We start from the raw sequence: 25152 nt of genomic DNA, 5'->3' as shown, positions 1-25152 counted from the left end.
AATCTTGACTTGAAGTTTGAGCATTGTTATAAGTATTCCACCATAAATTAGTATACACCACGAAATTAAGAATGAAGAAGAATGTTGTTGATGATGATGTTTTAAAAAAAATTTGGTCTTAAGTTAGATTTGATCCAAATCTGATGCTTATTTCATATGGATCAAGTCAAATCTAACAAGCCGAATACGGGCAGGATCTGGTAGTCCAATTGTAAATGGATTCAGATATGAACTAAAGTATTCCGTCTGCAAATGTAGATATATCCCTTGAAATGCCATCTTATACTATTAATCATGACAAACTACTTATTTTGACTTAGTTGTTGATCATTTACAATATCAATTTATTATTCTAAGGAATCACAACTGAAAACCAATTTCTGTTTGGTTTAGTTAATGGTGCTTAATTACATTTTTCACATAATTAGCAAAAGCCATCTACAACTATGACCACATTGCCACATATTGCGTAGAAACAAATTTTTATGACCTACTAGCTAGGTTATGTTGAGAGTTGTCCCATATCGGTGAGGGACAAGGTTTGTTATGTGCTTATATGGTCTTGGATTACTCCCCATATTGCCAATTAGTTTTATGGTTGAACCTCAATTTCATCATGGTATCAGAGCAGGTTGTCCTCGTGTGAAGCCAAATGGCCACACACGCTCCACGTCACCTAATTGTTGTCCACGTGTAGGCTTGAAAATCCGCCACATGTGCGGAGGCGTGTTGAGAGTTGTCCCACATCGGTGAGGGACAAAGTTTGCTATGTACTTATATGGTCTTGGGCTACTTCCCATATTGCCAATTGGTTTTATGGTGGAACCCTAATTTCATCATGGAATCAGAGCAGGTTGTCCTCGTGTGAAGCCAAATGGCCACACGCGCTCCACGTCACCATGTTGTGTTGCCCACGTGTAGGGTTGAAAATCGGCCACACGTGGGGGCGTGTTGAGAGTTGTCCCACAGCGATGAGGGACAAGGTTTGTTATGTGCTTATATGGTCTTGGGCTATTTCCCATATTGCCAATTGGTTTTATGGTGGAACCCTAATTTCATCAAGTTAGATGGCTCATTTCTTAGTTAATACATAGTGGTATCAACATATCATCAAACCAAACAAAGCATGCTTTGAAAGAGTTCAAACTACTCGAGGGAATTTGATATGTGTTAGGTAAAAATAGTTTTCGTTTACCACTCTACTGTGAAAAAATGTGGGTGTCCAAAGATCTACCCTCTCCTTCTCTGAACTTTGAAGGTCTATAAATAGAGAAAGCCAAACCACATGATATTCACTTCACTCTGCGATCATCTCTTACCTTCATAATTCTATCCCATCACCTCGTTTTGTTAATTATAAGCAAACATGGCGTCCTCAAAAACTTTTCTTCTACTAGGTCTTGTCTTTGCTGTTCTCCTTATCTTCTCTGAGGTTTCCGCTCGGGAGCTGACTGAGACTGCTCCTACTCAAACCCGTGAGTTTCTCGCTTTCTCAATTAAAATTAATTATTGTTTCTTTTATTCGATTACGCATTTGTAAATTTTGCTAGGCACATTTTATTCATCATCCACAGATCATCGCAGGTTTTAACATGCATGCTACGAATTTTGACTTTAGTTTCCCACCTGTTTTCTTCTCGAACTTAAACATTTTTTGTTGGGAAAACGAGTAACTTGGGAACATCCGGATGGTTAGTCACTTTGCATGCATCGGTAGTTACCGCTACTGCACTTACAAGGCTTAATTTTCAGTTTTTGATATCCAACTTAATTGTTTTCTTTTTCAAGAGGAGAGCGTTGAAAAGGCTACCTATGGTGACCATTATCACGGATACGAGCATAAACATGGATACGGGCACGGACATGGAGGGCATGCGCATGGTTATGGAAATTGGGAACATGGCCATGGTTACGAGCACAAACATGGAAAGCATGAGCACGGCTATGGACATGGAGGCTATGGACACGGAGGCTATGGACACGGAGGCTACAGATATGGAGGCTATGGACATGGAGAGCATGACCACAGACATTGGAAGCAGCACGGGCATGGCCACGGACATTGGGAGCCCGGGCATTGGCACGGCCATCACGGAAAACTAGTAGCTGGCGGTGCAGAGGCTGAATTACAGAATTAGATATATGACCCTTCATTTGCCTGTGGTACTGAAGCAGTATGCGTTGCAATAAAGATTTGCTAGTCAATAAAAGCAGTAGTCCATGAACTGTGCGCTTTGGATCTCACAAGTATCATGCCGTGCTGCGGCGGGTCGAAAAACTTGTAAAAGCATTACTCTAGTCAATGAACGCGACATACCAAACCCACAAATTCACACCATATCTCATGTAGCCCCAAACCCACAAATCCACACCATAGCTCATATCTACATTAAAAAATGGTAATTTCGTAACTAAAACTAAATTCTCCCCTCAATTGCACTTATAGCCAAGCGTACCACCCCTCTCCAAATTTAGAATAGAGTAATTGTTATATACTGCAATATGCGATTTGATTTGTTATATTCGTGTTATTTCGAATTAAGGTTCGGACCCCAGCTTGTGTGTTGTGTAGTACCATCGGACTGCAGTTTGGAACCTGTATCTATCCTTTGCAAATGGCGACAATGAAAAACTTCAACCGGAAAAAGGGAGGGGAAAAAATCAAGTACGTATTTGCAAGCTAAATGAATTGATGCTTTATGGGTGGAGACAAATTTGCAAACATCCTGTGGCCCAATTCTCATTTTTTTTCCCCAAACCAACTTGAGTTCTACAATATAGTAGTGATTTCAGCTCAATGAGTAGTTATTGCGCATGTCATGTGACACATGGGTTGGTATAAAAATTGAGACAGTAAATATTTATCACTCAAGTCGCGTTCTAAATATTTTAATTAAGAGAATCATCTTTATCAACTAAAGATAGTAGCTTTTTTTTTTTTTTTTTTTTTTTTTTTTAAATTAAACAGTTACTCCTTAAACAAATGGTATTATGGCATGGTAAGTTTAAGAGAATCATCTTTATCCTTCTACTAGCTAGTTTTTCTCTTTTTCACGGTAACTACTTAGTTAACTTCTCACACATGTAGAAAATGTGTATGGTGCTTCTAGTATCAACTAGTTTTCTACCTTATAAGAAATCTTGGACATTGTCAAAAAGAAAAAACCAAAACAGAAGAAATCTTAGACATACGAAATACTGAAGTCAAGACTATACTAGACCAAGGCCTAGTTTGAGATTGTGGAGCTTTTAAAAACAACTTAAAAAAAAAAAAAAACTGAAACATTAAAAGAAATCTTGGACATACGAAATACTAAAGGGAGCTACTAGGCCCACTCGCCATTCTTATCTTCCCACCCACCCTATTTCCCCACCTCCGATTAAATTTGAAAACATAACAATACTATCTCTCCACCCACCTATATTCCTAAGTTACCCTTTCGTATATTTTAATTCATTAATTTTTTTTTTCTTTTGCTAACATTGCATTTCTAAGAATCAAGGTGCCTTTGCTCTTGGAAGATTCATTGTGGATAATATTCTGATTACTCATGAAATCTTCTCATCATTTAAGCGCAAAAAAGGTAAGTATGGTGCTATGGCTATCAAATTAGATCTTGAAAAAGCTTATGATTTTATTCACTGGGATTATATTAAATCTGTTTTAATAAGATTCGGATTCAACACTCATTGGATTAACCTCATTATGGAATGTACTACGTCCACTTCCTTTTCTGTGTTTGTTAATGGTAAAGCTCATGGCTATTTTCATCCATTGAGGAGCATTAGACAAGGGGGACCCCCTTTTTCCCCACATACTTATTTTATGTATGAAACCCCTAATAAGACAAACAAAATTGGTGGGTCTCCTAGAAACAATGTTGGTCTGCTAACTACTCCTAAAGGGTTTAGAGTTACAAATTTGATGTTTGCGGATGACTGCCTGATCTTTGCTAAAACTACTAATACTGCAACTAGGAATATTGCTAAAGTGTTTAATGACTTTTCCTATACCTCTGGACAAAAAATAAACTTCTATAAGTCGTTACTTTACTTCTCCAATAACACTCTAAATCATACTAGGAATGATATTGTCAATATCCTCAAAATCCAGCATATGGGCAGATACTTAGGGAAAGACTTGTTAATGCTAAAGAGCCCATTATTAAGATCCATAACAAATTATCCGGTTGGAAGGCTAATACTTTGTCTAAGGTGGGGAAGTTTATTATCATTAAAGCAAACCTTTTGGGTGTTCCAAATCTTACTATGGCCTACTTTAAATGCCCTGAAAAGATTACCAAGGCTATAGATAGAGAGAGTAGGAAATTTTTGTGGGGAAAATACTCCAAACTAAATCCTGTTACGTGGGACAAAATTTGCTTGGCTAAATTAGGTGGAAAGTCTTGACCGAAGATCAAAATTGGTGGGTCCAAATTGTTAAAAATAAGTAATTGAAAAATGTAGATTGTTTTAATAATAAAATTAGACAAAATTATTCATGTGTGTGGAAGGGTATCCTCAAGGCTAGGGAAGTTGATAGGATGGGATTGAGATGGCTAGTCGGAAATGGAGAAAATATTCTTTTCTGGACCCATAATTGGTTTTTCCTTTCCCTCTCACCAATCTCTTATCTAGCACCCGACTAACTAATGTTGCTCATGACCTAAAAGTGAGCCAATTTATTGCTAATGGTCAATGGAATAGACAATTGTTATCTTCTGTGGTTGATGTTGATGTTGGTAACAAAATTTGTAGTATTCCTTTGCCATTAGCCTCTCAAAATGACTTATGCTAATGGGGACCAAATGATGATGGTAAATTCTCTGTCAAGTCTGCAACTTGGATACAAAACTCTATCAATAACAATGTAAATTCTAGCAAGCTTCTTAAAACTAATGTAGAATCTTAGCTTGCCTCACAAAGTAAAAAACTTTAGTTGGCTTCTCATTTTGGGGAAACTCCAAACCAGAGACCGTTTGACAAGATATATTAATAATATGCCTACTATTTGTCCTCCTTGTAACTCAAATGATGAAAGCATTAGCCATCTTTTTGTTAACTGTGATTTTGCTAGACAGGCATGGAGCAGCCCCACTATATTTGACTCATTAAATATAAATCAAACCCATAATTTCAATGATTGGTTAATCTCCATGGACAGCAAAAACATTGACAATCTAAGAGAGTTGAATATGGCACTCCTTATTTGTTGGCAAATTTGGAAAGAAAGGAACCTTGTCATTTTTAAAAATAAAAATCCAAGTTACACTAGAATCGTGAATTCAGCGTTAAGTATAGGTAGAGATTATCTTACAACTAATCTGTTGATGCATAATCGGCCTTCTGGTGACCAAAAGGTGAAACCTGTCTCCATTCGATGGTATCCCTCGGAAACTAGTTATGTCAAGCTCAACTTTGACGGCTCAGTGATTAACCAACAAGCTGCTTTTGGTTTTGTGATTAGAAATGAGAATGGTTCCTCTATCATTGCTGGGGCGCGTAGTGTTGGATAGAATACCATTAATGTGGCAGAACGTTTGGCGCTTCGTGATGGTCTCTAGATGGCAAACTTAAGAGGTTTTAAGCGCATCATTGTTGAAGGCGACTCTAAGTTGGTTATTGAGGCTATTCATGGTGCCTATCATGCTCTCTGAAGATTGAGGACCATTCTTGTTGATTTTTTACGGCTGGCGGGCTTCTTTGGGGATATTTGTTGGAAGTATGTCTTCAGATAAGCCAATTTTCTAGCAGATGCTATCACAAGTGTTTGTTTCTTAGTTAATGGCTTCCATGTTTGGGATAAAACTATTTCATTGGCTGCTCGTCTAGCCTACCCATTTGATTATACTCAAACAGGTTTCCCTAGGGACTTTTCTCTTTAATATAGTTCTTTCCCTTTCTAGCAAAAAAAAAAATAGTTTGCCTTTTAACTAAAAAATATAACAGCAATAACAAACCCTAAACTCAAACCCCTCACAGTCGTACAACACCTTAAAACCCCAAAACACACCAACAACACCACCCAATTCTTGGCCACACAAACACCACCGCCCAAGTTCTCGACCATTGTGGAACTACCACGGTTCTGAACCATCCTTACCAAATAACAGTCGTGAACTAGTCAGGCGGACATGGCAACACCTCGTGAGGAAGAGAGAGAGAGAGAGAGGAGATAGATTGACGGAGTCGGGATCAGTGCCGCCGTGCCGCAGAATGTGCAGCGGGTGTGGACTTGACAAATGGGGATCCGATGAGATTTTGATTGTTCTTTGTTTTTCATTATATTCACTTTTTATTTTTATAAAGAAAATCAGTAATATTTTTTGTTGGTCAACAATGACTAATGTTTATGCGGTGAACTCTGGTTGATTGACCTTTTAGATATTTAGAGTCATTTTGCATAAGGGTGAATTTACAATCGGTCGGATGGGTAAACGGTTGTCTGGTAGTGGTGGGTGGAGAAGGAAAAAAAGCCACAATCTCCCACCTGTATTTTCCTTTCAATTCAATTTTGTCGTCGAGTACAAGTCCGCGAGTATGATCTACAAAGCAAGCAGGCAAAATTGGTTTTACATTTTGCTTTTGTCTCTGTTTTCAAAATTAATATAAGATATTTATATGATTTAATGATGGCCGATTAAATAGAAGAGGAAGAAAAAAATAAATAAATAAAAAAGAGAGAATTCAACTCCTTGCATTAAAGCTTCTGGGAAAAAACACATCCTCAAAATTCATTCAACCGTCAATGCTTCTCCACCAACACCCCCCTACCCATTACGAATCCGTACATATGATATGACTAAACACACAAGGTAGGTGCTCGATAATTACTCATCATCCCCATTCATTTTTTAAGTTAAGGTGGGTAGGAGAATAAGATAATACGGTAAGAATGATATTACTATTTTAAACTACTCTTAATAACAGTAAAAAAACATAGAAAAGTAGAAGAATGGTCTACTAAGCTTCTAAACAAAATGTTTCTTTTTTCAAAACATAATGATTAGTGCCTATTTAATGAAAGCTTCAAATGACAAGTATACCCTCATATATTTTATAAACTACAATTTTTGACCCTACATTATTCTCTTTGATAATTATTATATTACATTAAATATCATATCATTTTTAGTTATTTAGCATATTTACAACAATTTATATAAAAATTTGCCAAATACTCAAGTACTTTGTTTTTTTTTTTTTATGTTAAAAGCATTTTTACAAGAAAATTTTTACTAAACACTCAACAACTTTATTTTACAGCTATTTATTCACACAACATAACAAAAACAATTTTTTTTAAAACACAATAATATCAAACTAGCTCCAAATAATTTGATTCACTTCCATTGTTTGAAACCCTTCCATTGTACACAAATTTAAGAGGAGTCCTTTTACGACAAAAGTGCAAACTAAAGAAAAAAATTTTGGATTCCCATGCTAACAGTTTAATGTCCTAAAGAAATGATCGGCCATGAAAATTGGTCCCATTTCAACTTTTGCTTTACAAATTCTACCAATTCCTTGCACTCCTCAATAGCTCTTGTATCCACGCCGTTCCTGACCAACGGTGGAAAGAACAACCAAGTCGCGGTGGCCACCACGAAAACGATGGTCAACGCTGTTGACACAACCCAATGCAGCCGCCACCTTCCACCCAACGCCTTCTTCACGCCGAACTCGACGACCAAACACACCCCATGAAGAACAAAGAACCACGTAACCTCCCAGGTGGGAGTCGCACGCGTCATGTAGAAGTATATGAGCTCGTGCATCAAACCCGATACCAAAAACGTGGCTAACACGGCCGGCAGTGGGGCCCATGCAGTCCCCAAGAAGGTCTCGGCCGCTGACCGCACGGGTTTGTGCACAGTCTGGCGCAACGTATTTGTTATCATAAGGTTCCACCTCCTACCCCAAAAATCTTGTAGCGAAGTTGAAAGGTAAGGCTCGTTGGACGGCGATTCGAGCTCGATTCCGAGAACCGCTCGCATCGTTGCGTTGGCTACGCCTACTAACACGTCCACAAAAAGATACAACATGCAACAATACTGACCTAATAGAATTCTGGGGTGCAAATGTTTTTTGTAGTCAGTTAGGGCAACCAATATGCCGAAAAGCAAGATTTTGGTTGGCAAATTCAGAGGCAACTTAGGGGTTCTTTCCAAATTTGGAAATAACTTTTGAGATGTTTTGATTGGGAGGCAAGCAGTGAAGATGAAGAGGAGGAGGGAGTTTAGGGGTGGGTCAGATGAAAGTGGGCCATGACCAAAGGAGAAGAGGAGGAGCTTGAAGCTACCAACCCAGGTAATGAACATGGCAAACACTCCGGCGGGGAGGGCGGTGGAGAGAGAGAGAGGGAGGGTGGTGAAGAGGTAGAAAATAGGGAGGAGAGAGAGGAGCCTGAGTTTGCCTTTGGGGATTTTAGAAGCTATGAAATAGGTGTAGCAAAGAGAGGCAAAGATGGAAAGGCATACCTTGATTAAGCTCTTGATTTCTTCCTCCATTGATCCCATGATCGGTTGATTGATTGATACTTTTTTAATTTGTTTCATCAAAGTTCGTTGCCATCACCTGCTCCTCAACCTATGATCTATCGGCTTACCTTATCATGAGCATGCAAATTTTGTGTCCCAGATTGCTTTCAAAAATATTAATAATATCATGATCACGACCTTCTCACTTTTATCCTTCTTTTATAACTGTTTGTAAGGAGGTGAAATATGTACCAACCTAACAATGCGCCCTCATTACCCCCAAGAACATGCAAATTTTCAAGGCACCACGTGTTTACTGTGGGGTTGCAACGTTTGATTAAAAAGAGGCTCCCTACTTTTATTTTTAGTTATGTGCCCTTGTACTCTTCACAAAATATCACTTTACTTCTCATCCTCAATTATATTCTATTTCACCCCACTCATTTTTTATATCTCATTTTGTTCCATTCCGTTAACTGAGTTGAGAAAAATGTTAAGGGCTTGGTCTTTTCACTTTTAATTTCCGATTTGGGACACTTGAAACTTCAAAATCACTCTAGCTTGAAAATCAAAAAGCCAAAAACCCCACCAAAATACTTAAATTTTCTCATATTAACAACTCTAAATTGTTTAATTTTCGCAAAATATAATTATAACTTTTTAACCTATTCCTATATTTATTGTTGAAATGACCAAAGGGTCCATTACACATTAGCGAAACTAATGATTTTCTTAACTCAATTGGCGAAATTGGTAAAGGGAAACACAAAAGAACAGTGTATGAAGTGAAGTGAGACAAAATAAAATGTATGAAGTAAATCGAGATTTTATGAAGAATAAGAGGGGTAGCTGAAAATAAGCGTTAAAGAAAAGTCATTCGGTTCAATACCGAATATTAATCAAACTTCGAAGCCACCTTTGTGGAATACTATTTGCTTTGCACGGTCAATTGTGAGTGCTAGATTTTAAATCTTGATTACTTTCATTAGTGCAAGGAATACAATGTTAGCATATTGCAACTCGCCAACACGGAATCTTGAGATGCGTAACCGAACTAGAAGAATATATAAGTGACAAATTAATGAGAAAAATGTTCTCCAAAAAAAAAAATTAATGAGAAAAATAGATTAATCGGGTGGACATCCAGTAGCACTCGGCTGAAGCCCATTATGGGCTGGATATCTTGATATCATCTAGCCCGAAGGATTATCTATGTGCCAAGAATTAAACCTTAACACCAATTACCCACCTTCGGCCCAAGTCCAATATTTCAGCCCCAACAGTTCTAAGAGAAAATTCATATTTTCATGTGATTTTTGTTTGGCTTTAATCGAAATGAATTATGAAAATGTGTCCAGTTGGTTAATTGTCAAAATCATTTCACTCCATATATTCTTCGTGATCGTGTTACTATCTTGCAAAGCTTGAGGAGAAAGTAACTAACTGTCGCGTTAGTGTCGTACCCCTTCCACTCATAGGCTGAAAAAAGATCGAGTACCAAAGCGCGGAAACAAAACTGCCTACTATCATGTGTGTCTAGTTGATGAGTTTTGTAAGTCTTTATGTGCTCATTTCTCTTAGTGTTATCCTGGCTTGGGAGCCCGAGAATTTTCTCAGTGGTGAATTTTGCCTCGCTAAATCCTATATCATGTGCACGTTTTATTTATCTTTTAGGATATTTTGGTATGTGATGTGCATGCGAAAATTAAATTGAATTTGAATTTGAATTGGATTTTTAAGTTGAAACCTATTCACCCCTCTAAGTTAAACTAGTACCCATCCTAAAACATTCACAGATTTTGTAATGTCATTTACTTTGAAAAGAAGTTGCGCAAATAACACCCTGAATAAGCTCCCAAGAGTAATGTGACTCCATTCCATCCGTTAAATTAGTAGGAATTTATATCACTAGCACAAGAGTTCTTTTTTAAGGACCATTTTGTAGTTCAAGCCTTCTGTGGCAGTTGTATCAGACTGGGGAGCCAAAGTCCTAAGATTAGGAAGAATTTGAACCCGAAACATAGTGAATTCGTACTTCTTGAATCCCAACAATGACGGCTCTAAGTGGGCAGTCCAATTTTTATGAAGATCTTTTGTATGACCATGAAGAATAAGACTTAGGGAACATAAAAACTCTGATTTACCATTTACAGTAAGACTTAGGAACTATGCATGAGCCGAAACCCAATAAACGTTGGGACAGAACAATGACATTACAACCAAATATCAATCTCTTATTAACGACAATCATATTTAACTCGCTAACACTTTTGTTCAAAAAAAAAGAAAGATCATATGGGTATTTCCATCTAATTACGCCCTAATTGTAATTTCAAAGGGCCGTTAGTTCGAACATCATATTGACATGGTTGTAATTAATCACAAGGTTCACAACGAAAAAGACATAAAAAAATTTGTCTGCCAATAGGAGCTTGGACCAAAATATGAAACGGTTGTTGTATATGCCAAAATATTTACGTTGTCATTTCTTGTAGTGACACTAGAATATTATTTTTCTAAATAAGCTTCTGAATTTAAATCTCATACACAACAATTAAAAAAAAAAAAAAGTGTATGCGTGCCTTGGAGCAATAGGTTTCATAAGAAAACACACAAATTGGAGCAATAGGTCTTTTTCATGACAGTAAGGGCATGTGTGCCTTGACAAAATCTACCATAACTGGATACTCATCTATAGCCTTGACATCCACGCCATTTCTCAGCAGCTGAGGGAAGAACAGCCAATTGGCTGTCACAGCCAAGAACCCCAACGTCAACGGCCCCGAAACCAACGGGTGAAACCGCCATCTCTCGGCCACCGCCTTCTTCACCTCCACCTCGATTGCCACGCACAACCCATGTAGCACAAAGAACCACGTCACTTCCCATGTAGGAGATACACGTGTGAGATAATAATAAATCACCTCATGCATTAGACCTGAGACTGCAAAAGCAGACATCAGAGCGAGAAATCGGGCCCACCGAAGCCCGACCACACGCTTCGAAATACGGAGCACTGGATCATACGTGGTAGGCCGTAGAATATTTGTGACCATGAGGTTCCATCTACGGCCCCAAAAGTCTTGAAGGGAAGTGGAAAGGTAAGGCTTGTTGGACTGCGGCTCGAGTTCAAACTTGAAAAGAGCTCGAGCCGGGGTCGCACACAGGGGCATTACAATTTCTAGCCCCAAGTACATGTGGCAGAAGTACAAGGCCAATATGACATAGGGGTGTAAATGTTGCCTGTAGTCGTATGACCTAACGACCAAAGCCAAAAGCAAGGCTTTTACAGCAAACAAAACCGACATTTTAGGCATGTTTGCAACAGTTTTACCAACTGGGTAATTTGGGTTCTCAGAGTTTGTGGGGTTTTGTATGATTTTGATGGGGAGGATAGCCGTGGAGATGAACTGGAAGAGAGTTGGTGGGGGTGCACAGAGAGGACCAAGGTCAAAGGAGAAGAGGAGGAGCTTGAATATGCCAAACCAAACCAGGAAGAAGGTGGTGGGACCACCGAGGTGGAAGGAGTGGAGGTTGAAGGGGAGGATGATGAAGAGATAGAAGATGGGGAGGAGAGAGATAAGCCTGAGGATGCCCTTTGGGATTCTAGATGATATGTAGAAACAATAACACAGAGAAATGTTGGTTAAGATCCATACCTTGATGAAGTTGTTGGTTTCACTCTCCATTTCTCTAGTCTCCTTTTTAAAATTCTATTCTCTCTCTCTAGCTTCCCCTGGTCTGGTCTCTTTTTCTTTCTAGAATTCTACTCCCCTCTTTCCTTGGCTCTTTTTTGGGAACTGGCTTCTCTGCCCTCCCACTTTTATCTCCTTCTATTTGTGCGGTCACGGTTAAACCACGTCAACATTTTATGTTACTATGATTTTTTGTCTTATTATCTTTATAAAAAATCAATATAAAATGTTAACATGACTTAATCGTAACCGCACAAAATAGGAAGGGCTGAAAGTGTACGAAAAGTGGAAGGGAAGAGAAGCGGATCCTTTTGTTTGGGTTGTCTCTAAGCCATGCTTGTTGGACCGGATTAGCTAGATAGGACAAGTCTAATCCAAATGGACACCTTAAATAAGAGGATTAAAAGAAAATTCATCTCCAATCACACGCTGATCCCGCTTATAGGAGCTCCTAATCCTAAAATTAGAAAGTAACAAAGGCTCCTGAGAGCTCCTGGCATTACTACTTTTGCTTTAACAACATTAGATTAGAGAATAAGGTTTTGGTTGGAGATGCTCTAACAGCGGAGAATCTTGATTGTAACTAGAGATATATAACTCATGTGAGCGTCTCATGTATCACGTGATACATCACGTTATGCAAATATATCTTCGGTAACAAGGCAAACTCACTCATTCAGCCAAAACAAGAAAGAAAATAGGATGGAAGAACAAACTAGTAAAATATCATACGTTTCCGTTCAAGGAACAAAAAACTAATGAAGTGGCATGAAGTACAAAGTTGCGAAAACACGTGTATATAATATACACCAACATTTATTACTCTTAAGCACAAAAGGGAAAACACACTGATCAAATGGTACATGCTTTTACTCATTCAACCAACCTGCTGAATTTTGGTTCGAATAGCTTTGGTGAGGACCGGGAGCAAAACCGATGGAACCACCATGTTGACCAGGCCGGGGTGCCCTGGGATCAAAAGTGCCGTTGCTGCTGAACATGTGCGGTTCGTATCCTAAAGCAGGTTCAGATCCTAAGCCACCCATCCTCGTGTGGTTCAGTTCATCCAACCGAGGTGCATACCGCTGCATGGCGGACGTGTTCATTCTGTAAGATGACTCGGCTGTCAGACCAAGATGACTATGGCTGTAAGGAGATGAATACGATCCAATCTGTGCACTTACAGAATCCTGACCCACTAGATAATTACTTCTTAAAGGACCAAAATCTTGCTGACCATAAAGCCGAATCTGAGAACGTACGTCAGACTCCCTCCTAAATGGATCTTCCACCTCATTCAAGCATGGTCTATATCCAAGGGTATCCGATCTGTCTCTCATGTGCCCCACAAACGGTTCCTCCAAGTTTGTAGCCCTATAACCAGAACTGGGACCAGCGGACCATCTATGAGTCAGACTCAAGTAAGGCTCATCACTGCTCCTGGATAAGCTTCTTCTACCTCTGTCATCAGCTATGTTAACCTTTGTCCCACCATAAGTAGTTCCGTACTTCACGCTTGAACCAGAATTGCTAGGCTCAGAGTGCTGATCTCCTTTTTCAGCAGGCTCAATGCGTGGCAGAATTTCCCTGCATGTCTCATCAATGTTGTTACCATCCCCAGGACTCTCGTTGCCACCTATGTCACCACTGTTCTCACAGGAGCTTTCTCTGTGTTCCTCAGTCACAACAGCCCCACCTTCAACATCTTTGGGACTATCGGTTTTTATGCCATCATCATCAATCAGCATAGGTGCTTCACCATACTGATCATTATTACCTATTGACCGACCGTGATTTAGAGAGTCAGAATGCTCTTTCATATACCCTTGTGATGCAGACATGTGACCATGCTCTTGAGCTATAGCCTTGATGTCAGCAGACCAATCAGGACGACTCCAGAGATAGAGTGGTGGCGGCGTTACATTCCATTGATCCATTTGTTTGTCATTCACATCAACAGATCCCGGGAGATAAAAAGACTGAAAGGAGACCAGTCACCAATTAACTCCCAATGTAAAATTTCTATTCAGATAATTAAGATACAGCCTCTTGGACAAACACATACCTTTCCAGACAGAAACTGGTTATCCTCCCAAATTAGATCATATGGCGATTTCTTTTCATTTAACCTGATGAAAGACACAAATGTAAGGAACTATATACAAATGGAATTCCAGTTCAAAGGCATGGCCACATTGATGTATGCCTCTGTGTGTTTGAGAGAGAGATGAACAACAGCTAGCAGCTACCTTTGAGTTTCTGGTGGAACAATAAGAATAAGGAGCTTTGGATCGAACTCAAGAGCCTTGTCGATAAACTTGTTTGCCAGAGCTGCTTTAACTCCGAAAGGAGGGTTCAACCCCATGATCTGCTCAAGAAGCAAAGTTGCGGAGAGTGAAATTAACATAAAGGTTCAGAAATTCAAATGTCTTGATCAAATACAAACAAGCACCAAGTTCCTACCAATTGTGACCCTTTTGGTAACTCCTTTGGTTGTACTTTCATCCAATCTCTCTTCTCAAAACAGAAATCGTTCTGCCAAATGAAAATCCACATAAAACAATCAGTTTCCTAGTTTTTAAGTTTTAAGCCTGTAAAAATGCACGCACAACAGCCTTTAACCCAGCATAGGGAATGACAAATAGACACGATACAAGAGACAAAATTAATCACAATATCTTTTTTACTTAAAATGCGGATGAAAAAAGCAAGAATGAGCAATATAACTCCCAGTGCAGGTGATTTGAATTGCATTCCGCAGTAATTACAAACCTCATAAAAGCTAAGTCTGAAATACAGTAGGCATTAACAGTGGAAGCACAAATATGTTTGGCACTTGCATTTATCCCATAGACAGCAAGCCTTTTCAAAACTCTTAATTTTCACTAATCACAATCTTACAGTTGAACATAGAAAAACAGAACTATTCATAAGCTTCAATCGATCCCCAATAGACCCCGCTGCACAGAATCAAAGCCTCTAACAAAAGGATAATGAGTCCCTCGACTACAAAAAATATATTATAAAATATATTGACCCTTAACTGACAAGGTATGTGGTGAACAATGCAACCATGTATGCACATGTCATTGATAATATTACTTGTGGGGATTGACCAACATTAAGGACTTATATGAATGACTATTACCTTCGGTTGAATTAAGTCATAGTTTTTATAAAAGCAGTTCTTCCCCGTCTCTTCAAGCTTTTTCTTCATTACGATGCTGAAATCATTGGCACCACAACAGAAGTCCACTATCTGTTCATTGGAACCATAAGTAATCAGGTACTAACCAATCAACATTATTTTGAAGGCGAGGTAAGGAACATTGGAAAAAACAAATATGTAATAATAAAGAAACCAAGGCCAATCCTGCCTAACAACCTAAGCTTATGATCCAACATTAATATCCCCTTTAATAAGGAATCACAACAACCTCAATTCTCTTTCTTAACCATATAATATGCACTTGAGAACAAGAACACAGTCATCCAACAAACAACTAGCTTATGACTTCTGTGGTGAATATATTTAGTACAAGTTCAACTGTGTAAAGTCAAACAAAAGTTCATAAAGATCATCGTGATAAATTCTTCAGCAATAGATGTTTCTGTTGCAGTCTTGCAGGGGAAAAAAAAAAAAAAAGTACGGTTCAATATTTCTTCTACGAAAAAAAACAATTTTATTGATTCTAGAATCAGCACAAAATACCTTGGACCGCGTAGCCCCACTAAATAAAATACATCTAAAACAGCCAAAGTGGAAACTTTTAACTAACAGAAACGCAAAAGGCTGAATAGAAATATCTCCAGCCCAGCCAAGGAATAGTCCTCTGAAGTACACTAGATCCTCCTTTTCCAAAAAAAAAAAAAAAAAAAAAAAAAAAAGAAGTGCAGCACTGTTCTTTAGTTTCCTAAATTAAGTAATTTCGTTGTTATATAGTTCCTTATCGTGATTACTGTACAAAGGGCTTGTCATCAATTTCGAAGCAAAGCAATATTGTCCTAGATCACCTAAGAAAAGAAAGTGGGGAGTAAACCATTAATCTCCTTAAATTTTTCTTCTTCAAAAATAAATTTCCATGCTTCTGCTATCATAAAGATGTCAGGTCCTAGAAGTAGTTTCTGAAAAAACTCTGTTGATAAAAATAAGCTGCAAGCCTGCAACAGTTTCAATCATCATCATAATCCATGTCATCACAAACTTAGATGCTGAATATAGTATAATGATCTGTAGTTGAGTTGACCTCTAGGTGAACAGTCAAATAAAGCATTCAGGTGCTATGAAGCTTCTAAGGAAAAAAATAGACACCCAGGAAAAAAAAGCCAGTCATGCAAATAAACAATTACGCATATAGTACCAAATAACATTTGAATTCAATTCAGATGCGCTTAATTAATTGATTCAATTCAGATCATTAAATATCACGAAGACAAACGAGAGTATCATCAAGGGCATAACTCAAAGAAACATCCAAAAGATATTTCATGTTAAAAGATATACTATGCACTCATATATACTATGTATTAAAATTATTCTCACAGATATAAGCATATAGATCCTTACCGTATCTCCATCTTTTACGTACCAATGCAGCCTATCAGCAATCTGTACATTAAAATCAAGCTTTTAGAATTCTTCAAGGATTCATGAAGCTCATAATACACGCTCAACGGCTCAAGATTAATGAAGTGAATGTGTGCAGACGAGATAAAAGGTAAAGCTATGTGAACGAGTAAAGCAAAAATGAACAACCATATAGTATATACAAACAGAGTTTAATTCGCAAAATGATTTGTGAAAGCATGAGTAAACCAAAATCCACAGCACTGAATTTTTTGGTGGGTGATATTCTTGTTCTTTTGTCTAACTGGTGGACCTATTGTCCAATAGTGGAGATTATTTTGCAACTTCTTGACTTTGTCTACTGATAAAATTTACCTTTCTTCTAAACAGAAAACAAACTCAAGAAAGAAATCCAAATGTCAATGTGGATCTAATTATCTTTAAAACTGGAGAAACCAAAACAAAACCACAAGTTTTTCAATGTCAAGATTATCTTAAGCATAAGCGACCATACCAAACATGAGTGGGGTGGACATGTTCATAAACGCAAGTTTCCACTGTTTTAATAATTCATTAAAACCCAAGCTGAGAAGAAAGTGGACGCAATAATAAGTTAGCAAGAGTGCTTTACAACTTTGAAATAGAAATAACTGAACACAACCAAATTACCTCTTCTAATTTGTCCACCTTTGTAAAATGACGACCAAAGGACGTGTAGCGCATTCCGTGCAAAAAAGGTGCAAGATATACTCTCAGCTTGTTCTGCATCAAAAATAAATCAACAAACTAATGGGAAACTGTACAACACAACCGTTTTCTGATGAACCTTTAGTACACATATTACGTGAATATAAAATCACATAACAAACTCAACCACAAAGAGAAAGAGAAAACAGGTAACAAAGAAAAATTAAGATGAGAGAGAGAGAGAGAGAGAGAGAGAGAGAGATGCTACAAATATAGCACTTAGTATAGAGTGTGAGCACAAGGGATGCTACAAAAAGCTCACCGTTACACATTTTACATTTCAAGTGAACACAAGGACAGACTTGATGTTTCCTTAACATTTAAAAATGTAAAATGTCACAAACTTAGCTACAATGTATAGAATTCATTTGTCATGTACCAATTACCAAATGACCAAATAGGCTTCCTTATCAAAGTGTGGACTGAAAGTAAACCAACTTTTTGTTAGAATTTGGTTTGTCATTTGTCAGAGTCCTATTTTGTGTAGGATTGTATTAGGAATGCTAAAGGTACACAGATTCTTGTACTCCAAGGATTAGGAGAGAATAACTTTCTTGTAAAATTAGATTGGGAATTCTGGAAGCAGAAACAGAGTAGGAATGCAAGTATTCTTCCTATCCCAACTAGAGTAGGAGTCCTATAGGGTGCCTGGGTGCGGCAAGGGGCAAAAACACAAGAGAACAGAGAGACAGCCGAGAGAGATAGAGGGATTGGTTCTAGGGTTTACAAGAGTAATTTTTTCTCTATTATTAATTCAAAAAAGCCATGATTGCTCTACCCAGAGAAATCACAATTGACGTAGACAAAATTTCTGCCAAACTATTATAATCTTGTATATTTCTAGTTATTCATCAAAAAAGCCATGATTTCTCTACCCGAGTCAGAATTATAACACTTTGCCTACCCTAGAATAATGTGCATGAAGAATAACAGCTTACGCCAACCTTGTAAGGTTCAGTCAGCTCTATACAGCTCAAGTTCTTAAATGTTCTTGGCTCGTTTGAGCTTGGCTTGTAAAGAAACTAGCCACTTAAATAAAATACTAAAGCTTGCTAGAAAATACAAGCCAAGCTAGTAAAAGATAGTGTCTAACTCAGATTTCATCACAAGACAACTCTCTTTGAGTTGAGGTTGCCTCATGTATTTGTGCTACAGGTGTGAGGTCCGTATCCTTAATTTCTCTATTTAAAATTTATATTTGTTATATGATTCTTTATTTCTTTATTCACTTATGTATCTATATTTTCCTAGGGTCATTAAGTCAAGTCACACTTTAAGCTCATGTCCCGCATATGAGCCAAATTCAAGTTCAGCTTAAACTCATGCAAGCCAACCCCGTGCCTGGAACCAACATCCGACACCTTACTTAGAGCCCAGTTAGTCAAGCTTAGCTAAAACGTAGCAAATTACGTTTGAGCACTACAAGACTCAGTTTAACTTGGCTAGGTTACAACCCTATACCCGAGCCACAAACCATCCGAATTAAAAGAAAAGGCAAATAGCTGAGATGTGTAAGTGTAGTATACAAGGCACACAGACAACAATCATTAAAGCAGGAAACCTATTACTTAATACAATATGAAGATGAATAATCTTTGCCTAATCATAAGTTGTAGGATAGTGAGACTGGAATAGGAAACCACCTTCCACTTGTAAATCTGGTGAACCACCTCAGGAGCACAAACAGCCTCAGAATCTTCAGTACTGCATCCTTCCTCTAGTTTCCGTAACGCTGTTCGAACAGCCTAAAATACAGTGGATACATTACCAAGTGCATGATAAGAGAAATCATCAAAAGTTCACACTTGGTGCAGTGCAAAATAACAGTTAAGATTTTCCCATGGATGTACCTCAACTGAGCCTTCTACCTTTCCCAGTGTAATGTTCCTATCCACAGCATTTTTGGACGAGGAATGATGAGTTGATGGAACTGTGCGCTGCCGCTTTCTTATAACATCTTCCAGAGTTATTGAAGATGCGGCATCTTTCATTAAAGCCAGTAATCTGAATTGCAAGAAATAAATCAAAGAACTACACAAACTTTAAATTAAGATTGACTGCAACTGTGGTAAATCCTTGTAAACTATCCAAACAAATATGCGTGTGTGTGTGTGTGTGCATGCATGTGTAGAGAGGATAGAGAGGAGAAAGAGGGAGTAATACACACACTCTCAAATATACTATCCCCTTAGAACACGGTCACACATATTGGCATAAGCCAATTGACGGTTTTTGTTATTTTTATAAAAACTAGAAGAAAAACTAATGAGATGGAGATGATGGTACTAATGTTGGGGTAACCACTAGCCCAACCAAGATGGGTTTTTATGCATAATATTTTAACTTACTTTGGCTTTTTAAATTCTTGTTAGTTATTTACTACATTACCCCCATTATATTTAATAGTCTTTTAGAAAGTTGAATAGGGGTAGTTTTGGTATTTTGAATTGTCAACTTCAAGGCATTCTCCCTTATATATTGAATGAAAGAGGTAAAAGGGCGAGCTCGAGCCAACAAGGCTCCCCGCTTTGCAGGGGTCGCGCAGGGGATGGGGTGGAACATCTATCGTACGCAGCCGTACTAGAGGCTGTTTCCACGACTCGAACCCTTGACCTTTCAGTCACAAAGGAGCAACCTTTCCCTTGTGCCAAGGCTCACCCTCATATTAAATGAAAGATGTAATGCTATAAAAAATTGCTGTAACAAGTTACAATGTATAAACAAAACAGAATTGGTAAATAATTTAAATGAAGTTACCTCCTCTCTGTAGCTGCATCTAAAGATGGTGGTGCACTGATCAACGTTTTTGAGGCAGGATTACCTATTGCCAAACCACACTCCCCATCAGGTTTGCCCTGCTTACCTGACTTCACTTGATTAGACCTATTCATATAGGCATATAGCTGATCACCCAATGAGGTCTTTTGTTCCTCAGCCACAGAAATCTTAGCTTCCTTTTTCAAAGCACTATTCGCTTTCACCTTTCTTGATGTATCTAACCCAGAAGGTAGTTTTTTACTAATTCTGTTACCACCCACTTTTGCAGCAGAAGATGACTTCAGCTTCTCTTTAGATATCGTAGGAGCAGTTTGGCCCCTACAGAATTCTTCAGCGGAAAGGCTTCTCTTATTTTTCACAGATTTTTCTCTATCTTGAAGGGATTCTAATGTCCGTTTTTTCTTTTTCCCTACAAAATCAGTCTTCTTTCGAACAAAACTGGTCCTCTTTTCTCCAACATCAGGGAATGTTACATGGTCCCTTATTGGCGTTCCAATGTCTTTAATTATCTCATGTTTTCTAATCCAAGGAAAAAGAAAAAAGCATTCAGAAAAATTAAAACAAACAAAATAATTAACAAAGCAGCTCACAAAAATAATACTTACGTGCAATATATTAGTACACGGTTTGGTAATAGTCCTTCCCAAGCCCTTGGTGTTGTACCTTCATCCTCTTCGTCTTCCTCCTCATCTTCCTCTGTTTTCTCTGTTTTCTCAAATACAATATCCCTGGTACAAGCAATTCAAGCATAAACCAGCTATACACAGATAATAGACCAAAGCATGGTCTCCTAAAAGCATATTAAAAATAAAAACAAAATAGAACAATTAAGAAGATTACTCCGGCAAGCATTTCTTGTGGTAGGATTTGGGACAACGCCGACACACAGCAAACCGCAACTGAGGATTCTTCTTGTTCTCTCCTTGTTTACAAATGCAGCATTTATGAATCGGACATGTAAAAGATTCACTCATAGCAATTTTTTTCTCCAGTTCTTCAGCAGAGACTCCATTGTCTTTATAAATGAGTTTTGCAATGCAACGTGGATGGTAAAATTGACCACAGGTTGCAGAAACACAGGGGAAGACCTAACAGAAATGATAAAAATGATTTACGTATACCAAACATAAGAATAATACTCTGATGACGACAATGACCGATGCTGACAATACAAAAAGCAGGAAAGGCAGAATAATACTCTGATGATAATGATGATATATATATCTGTATGTATATGAGTCCCTTCTATTGAGGGATCACTCGCATAATCTTATCAGAGGGACACCTCGAATCCCCCACTCCGGATTATATCTTAATGATTCAGAGTATTTTTCTTTCATAGATCATACTTGAAACAAAAGACAAAGACTGCTCCAAGAAAACAATAAAATGACGACATTTAAATGAGTGGTTAAGCTACTTCCAATTTGGGTGTTTCATTGCAACGATGTTTTTTTGAGGACATAAAATTTAGACAGTTTGGATCATTGAAATATAATGCGGGGTGGGCACTACACAGGTATCTCTCAATTAAGCTTATTTAACATATGACTAATCCTCCCAGATAAAATAAACAACGAAATGTTACAATGCCAGACCCACAAAAAAACAAATTGCTTTACTAAACCCTGTTTAACCAGTGGGTTCTTGAATGCAAAGGTGGTATTTGAAATGATTAATTTGCGTTGAGTTTGCACCTGATCGCTTTGCATTGTTGGAAATTGACTCATGAGGTTTGGTCAAAGTAAAAGAGCCCAAATAGTACATATGTGCATTGTGATTATAAGCATACCACGGATGCGGAGAGCCAAGTATTTCAAAGAAACTGTACTTCAGATAAAAGTACATGTTTTAGCTTCTCTTTAGGTTTCCACTTCCCAAGAGTTTAAAGTGGTACCACTCTCTCTATGATGAAGAACTACAAGGATAATTATTCATATTTTTATTCATCCAGATGATGTAAGGATAATTATCATTCTATGTGTCTCAACTTTCCTATTACTAAAACACATTTCTTACTACAAAAACAACAACCAAGCTTCAAAGAACAAAAAAATTTAACCAGGAAAATAAATGGGTAAAGAACTCTTGCTAAAACGACCATACAAAAATTGGTATCAGCACCAGGGAGATTCACTTAATTAACGCTGCGCAAGATGGAAAATGCTGGGAAAACAAAAGGGTACCCTAGTAGCAAGATTACACTGAGTAGAATGAAAATCAAGAAGGAAGAAAGCATAATATAAAAAATTAAAACAAATTCCAACAAGAAATGATGCTCAAAAGATGAAGAACTACAAGCACAAGATGAATGTCCTAACCTAAGATAGCATCATAAAAAGCACAACAAAAAGACATAAAAGGAAGTATGACCAAAGAAAAAGATCAACAGAGTGTAGCGGAATATTTTGAGCGAGTATACCTAACACTAGAAAATGAACCCAAACAGCTAAATGCAGAACAATATATCATGGTACCACACATACAAAGGAAAGGAAAAAAAAACCGCAGCACCCTTCCCCAAAATGAAAGGAACAAACAAAATAAGAAAACTGTAGACCAGTATTGCTTTGCTACTAACAGTGTAGAAAAACTAAAACGTCCCTGGTTCTGAATTTATATACTTAAACTAATCAAGCTAGCATGTCCACAGCTATGAAGAAAAATTTCATACCTCAGCCCCTGAAGATTTATCAGAGGAGCCTAGCTTCCCACAAGCATAGCACTGATGCTGTTTATACTGACAGTTCTTGCAGAAGAAGTTCTGAATCGCCTGCCAAGATCAAAACAGAGAATAAAAATAATCATAATATCAGTAACAAAAAGAAACAATCAAATGGAAATAAAAAAATAAAAAAAAGGGGATTCACAACAAAAGTGAGTAAGAAGAGCATACGTCTACTTCATCCTGGGTAAAGCCAAGGGTTTCACACATAGAATCCTCACCATCCTCTACAGTTGCGTGAAATGACCTTAGGCATCTCCCTTCACAACTACAGATCAAAAAATATATATTTATGCAGTAACTTCTAGGAAATGAAGTTATTTAAAATATGCCGATATCGTGACTATTGTCATAAGAAAGCCAACAAAGCATACCACAAAAGATCGCCACCATTATCACAAAACGCACAAACAGAATCAAACAGGTTATCATCGTCACTGGACTCGTCTTCAGCATCAATCATATCTTCTTCCATGTCATCAACTATAAATCCAGGTTTTGTTGTAGCTTGAATGTCCTGAAAATCCAATGAGTTCACTGGCTCAAACACTATATCATGAAACTAAAAGAAACTTTAAAGAATTAAAAGATAAAAGTGTGCTAATGAAAGACAAAAACAAGTAAACGCTAGAAAATTACCTCATCATGCAGTTTCCTCTTGGTGGGCTTCTCTTCAAGAAAGTTGACCAAAAACTGTTCAAAACACAGTTTGTAATTTTAATTAACAATGCATAAACATAAAGACAGTTTGTAGTTCGTACAGAAGAATAAGAACAGGAAATAATATAAAGTGAAAACACAATGAAGCCAAAATTAAGTGAAAGAAGAGCAAGTACAGAGAAAGCTTGAATCTTAATAAAATTCAAATAGCAGAAAGTTTGCTTCGCCGTCTAAGGTTCACACATTCAGTTAATGAATAAGCAGGTAGTCCAGCTCAACATGTTCACACAAAGCTTCACAAATACAAGTTTCAATTTTGCATTTAAAACAAGAAAGGGGGAGGATGAAACAGTAGTGGTTTGCCTGCTCCAAATTTCAGATTGAAAACCTATATTGAAGAATATCAACCATAACCACTGAGATAGCACAACTGAATAAAAAATTATACAGTTACATTGATAAGAAAAGAAGCTAAACAGAACCTTGCACTTTGCTAATGCGTCATCCCGTTTAACAGCTTCACTAATTAGAGGAATATAATTCACCAGGTCATTCTGAGAAGGCCTGACCTCATACGAGCTGCAAAATGAGGGAAACCGCCAAACCTCGGTGTAAGAAAATGAGCGAAAACAGAAGAGATGTTTAAAAGATCGAAAGATACCTGAAAACTTTAGATAAGTGATCCCACAGAGATTTGCCGGATGTCTCAGGATTTCTCCTCACATAGTGAAGGCACTGCACTGTTAGCAAGATTGACCTTATTACTTCCTCGAAACTCTTCCTCGGCTTCTGAAGCTTGAGCCAGTTATTTTCCTTAGAGAGCACCGCTATCTCAGGATCGACATTGGAAAGATCAAACCGCCATGCGATAACATGCTTATACAGTTTCTGAAGCCCATTATCGGCAGTGCCACGCACAAATATGTCCAGTTTCCTCCCATCTTGCCTCTCACCCTCACTCCACTGAATTGGCAAAACATGAAATGAGATGGGTTCGTCCTTGTCATCTACAAAATGGTAATTCGAAACGGATTGTGGCACCGCCTCTGCCTCATCGTCTGAGGATTCCATGCCCCTATTCAACTCACACTACAATTTACACCTAAACATGTAATCAAACAATGAACTTTAAAAATGCAGAGCACTAACAGAGACAAATCACAGTGCAAAAATCAACATACAGTAGAGGGAGATAAAAGGTACAGAATCAAATTGGGATTTGGGTTCTAGGGCTAGGAGAATTATCTGGAATTCTTGAAACCAAAGTCGAAATTGGATTAACGGATTTGATAATATTGCTTTTAATTTGAAACCTAAAAAGCAAAATTAGAAAAAAAGAAACTGGGAACTGAAGAATTGTGAACCTGATCGGATTGACAGAAAGAAAGAAAACCCTAACTTCCTCCTCAAACGCTCTCAAATCCTCAATCAGCTTCCCCAATTTGCTTGCGATGAGGAAAATTGTGAATGGGAAATCATGAACGAATCAGTTTACTCCGG

General features: G+C 37.8%; 4 protein-coding genes across 4 annotated transcripts; 1 reads left to right on the top strand and 3 right to left on the bottom strand.

Annotated features, from left to right (window-relative positions):
- Positions 1 to 1315: 1315 nt before the first annotated feature.
- Positions 1316 to 2305, top strand: LOC137714878 (dormancy-associated protein 2-like). Its single transcript, XM_068454035.1, has 2 exons — positions 1316 to 1475; positions 1789 to 2305. The coding sequence occupies exons 1-2, from the start codon at positions 1367 to 1369 to the stop codon at positions 2136 to 2138; spliced, it is 459 nt and encodes a 152-aa protein (XP_068310136.1). The 5' UTR covers positions 1316 to 1366; the 3' UTR covers positions 2139 to 2305.
- A 4969-nt stretch (positions 2306 to 7274) lies between these two features.
- Positions 7275 to 8896, bottom strand: LOC137716500 (probable long-chain-alcohol O-fatty-acyltransferase 5). Its single transcript, XM_068455958.1, has one exon. It carries the CDS (start codon positions 8556 to 8558, stop codon positions 7452 to 7454), a length of 1107 nt encoding a protein of 368 aa, XP_068312059.1. The 5' UTR covers positions 8559 to 8896; the 3' UTR covers positions 7275 to 7451.
- A 2181-nt stretch (positions 8897 to 11077) lies between these two features.
- On the bottom strand, positions 11078 to 12190 carry LOC137714187 (long-chain-alcohol O-fatty-acyltransferase-like). The gene has a single exon (XM_068453465.1). The coding sequence runs from the start codon at positions 12167 to 12169 to the stop codon at positions 11117 to 11119; it is 1053 nt and encodes a 350-aa protein (XP_068309566.1). The 5' UTR covers positions 12170 to 12190; the 3' UTR covers positions 11078 to 11116.
- A 688-nt stretch (positions 12191 to 12878) lies between these two features.
- LOC137714948 (protein ENHANCED DOWNY MILDEW 2-like) lies at positions 12879 to 25152 on the bottom strand. Its single transcript, XM_068454113.1, has 19 exons — positions 25017 to 25152; positions 24314 to 24754; positions 24135 to 24231; positions 23632 to 23685; positions 23367 to 23509; positions 23164 to 23260; positions 22942 to 23040; positions 21108 to 21355; positions 20873 to 20995; positions 20247 to 20786; positions 19340 to 19493; positions 19133 to 19234; positions 17412 to 17504; positions 16743 to 16784; positions 15324 to 15434; positions 14639 to 14710; positions 14425 to 14543; positions 14241 to 14304; positions 12879 to 14154 (listed from the first exon to the last, which is right to left on the bottom strand). The coding sequence occupies exons 2-19, from the start codon at positions 24721 to 24723 to the stop codon at positions 13045 to 13047; spliced, it is 3678 nt and encodes a 1225-aa protein (XP_068310214.1). The 5' UTR covers positions 24724 to 24754; positions 25017 to 25152; the 3' UTR covers positions 12879 to 13044.

Source organism: Pyrus communis, chromosome 14 (assembly GCF_963583255.1).
Source record: "Pyrus communis chromosome 14, drPyrComm1.1, whole genome shotgun sequence".
Classification (NCBI taxonomy): domain Eukaryota; kingdom Viridiplantae; phylum Streptophyta; class Magnoliopsida; order Rosales; family Rosaceae; genus Pyrus; species Pyrus communis.
Note: the sequence above shows the minus strand (reverse complement) of the source record. Positions and strands in the feature narration are given on the sequence as shown.

Coding starts and splice junctions, on each gene's coding strand:
- LOC137716500 (XM_068455958.1), bottom strand. CDS start 8,558: ATGAAACAAATTAAAAAAGTATCAATCAATCAACCGATCATGGGATCA.
- LOC137714878 (XM_068454035.1), top strand. CDS start 1,367: ATGGCGTCCTCAAAAACTTTTCTTCTACTAGGTCTTGTCTTTGCTGTT. Junction 1,476..1,788: donor GACTGCTCCTACTCAAACCC/GTGAGTTTCTCG, acceptor TTCTTTTTCAAG/AGGAGAGCGTTGAAAAGGCT.
- LOC137714187 (XM_068453465.1), bottom strand. CDS start 12,169: ATGGAGAGTGAAACCAACAACTTCATCAAGGTATGGATCTTAACCAAC.
- LOC137714948 (XM_068454113.1), bottom strand. CDS start 24,723: ATGGAATCCTCAGACGATGAGGCAGAGGCGGTGCCACAATCCGTTTCG. Junction 19,235..19,339: donor AGGTAGAAGGCTCAGTTGAG/GTACATCCATGG, acceptor ACTGTATTTTAG/GCTGTTCGAACAGCGTTACG. Junction 14,544..14,638: donor TACCAAAAGGGTCACAATTG/GTAGGAACTTGG, acceptor CTTCTTGAGCAG/ATCATGGGGTTGAACCCTCC.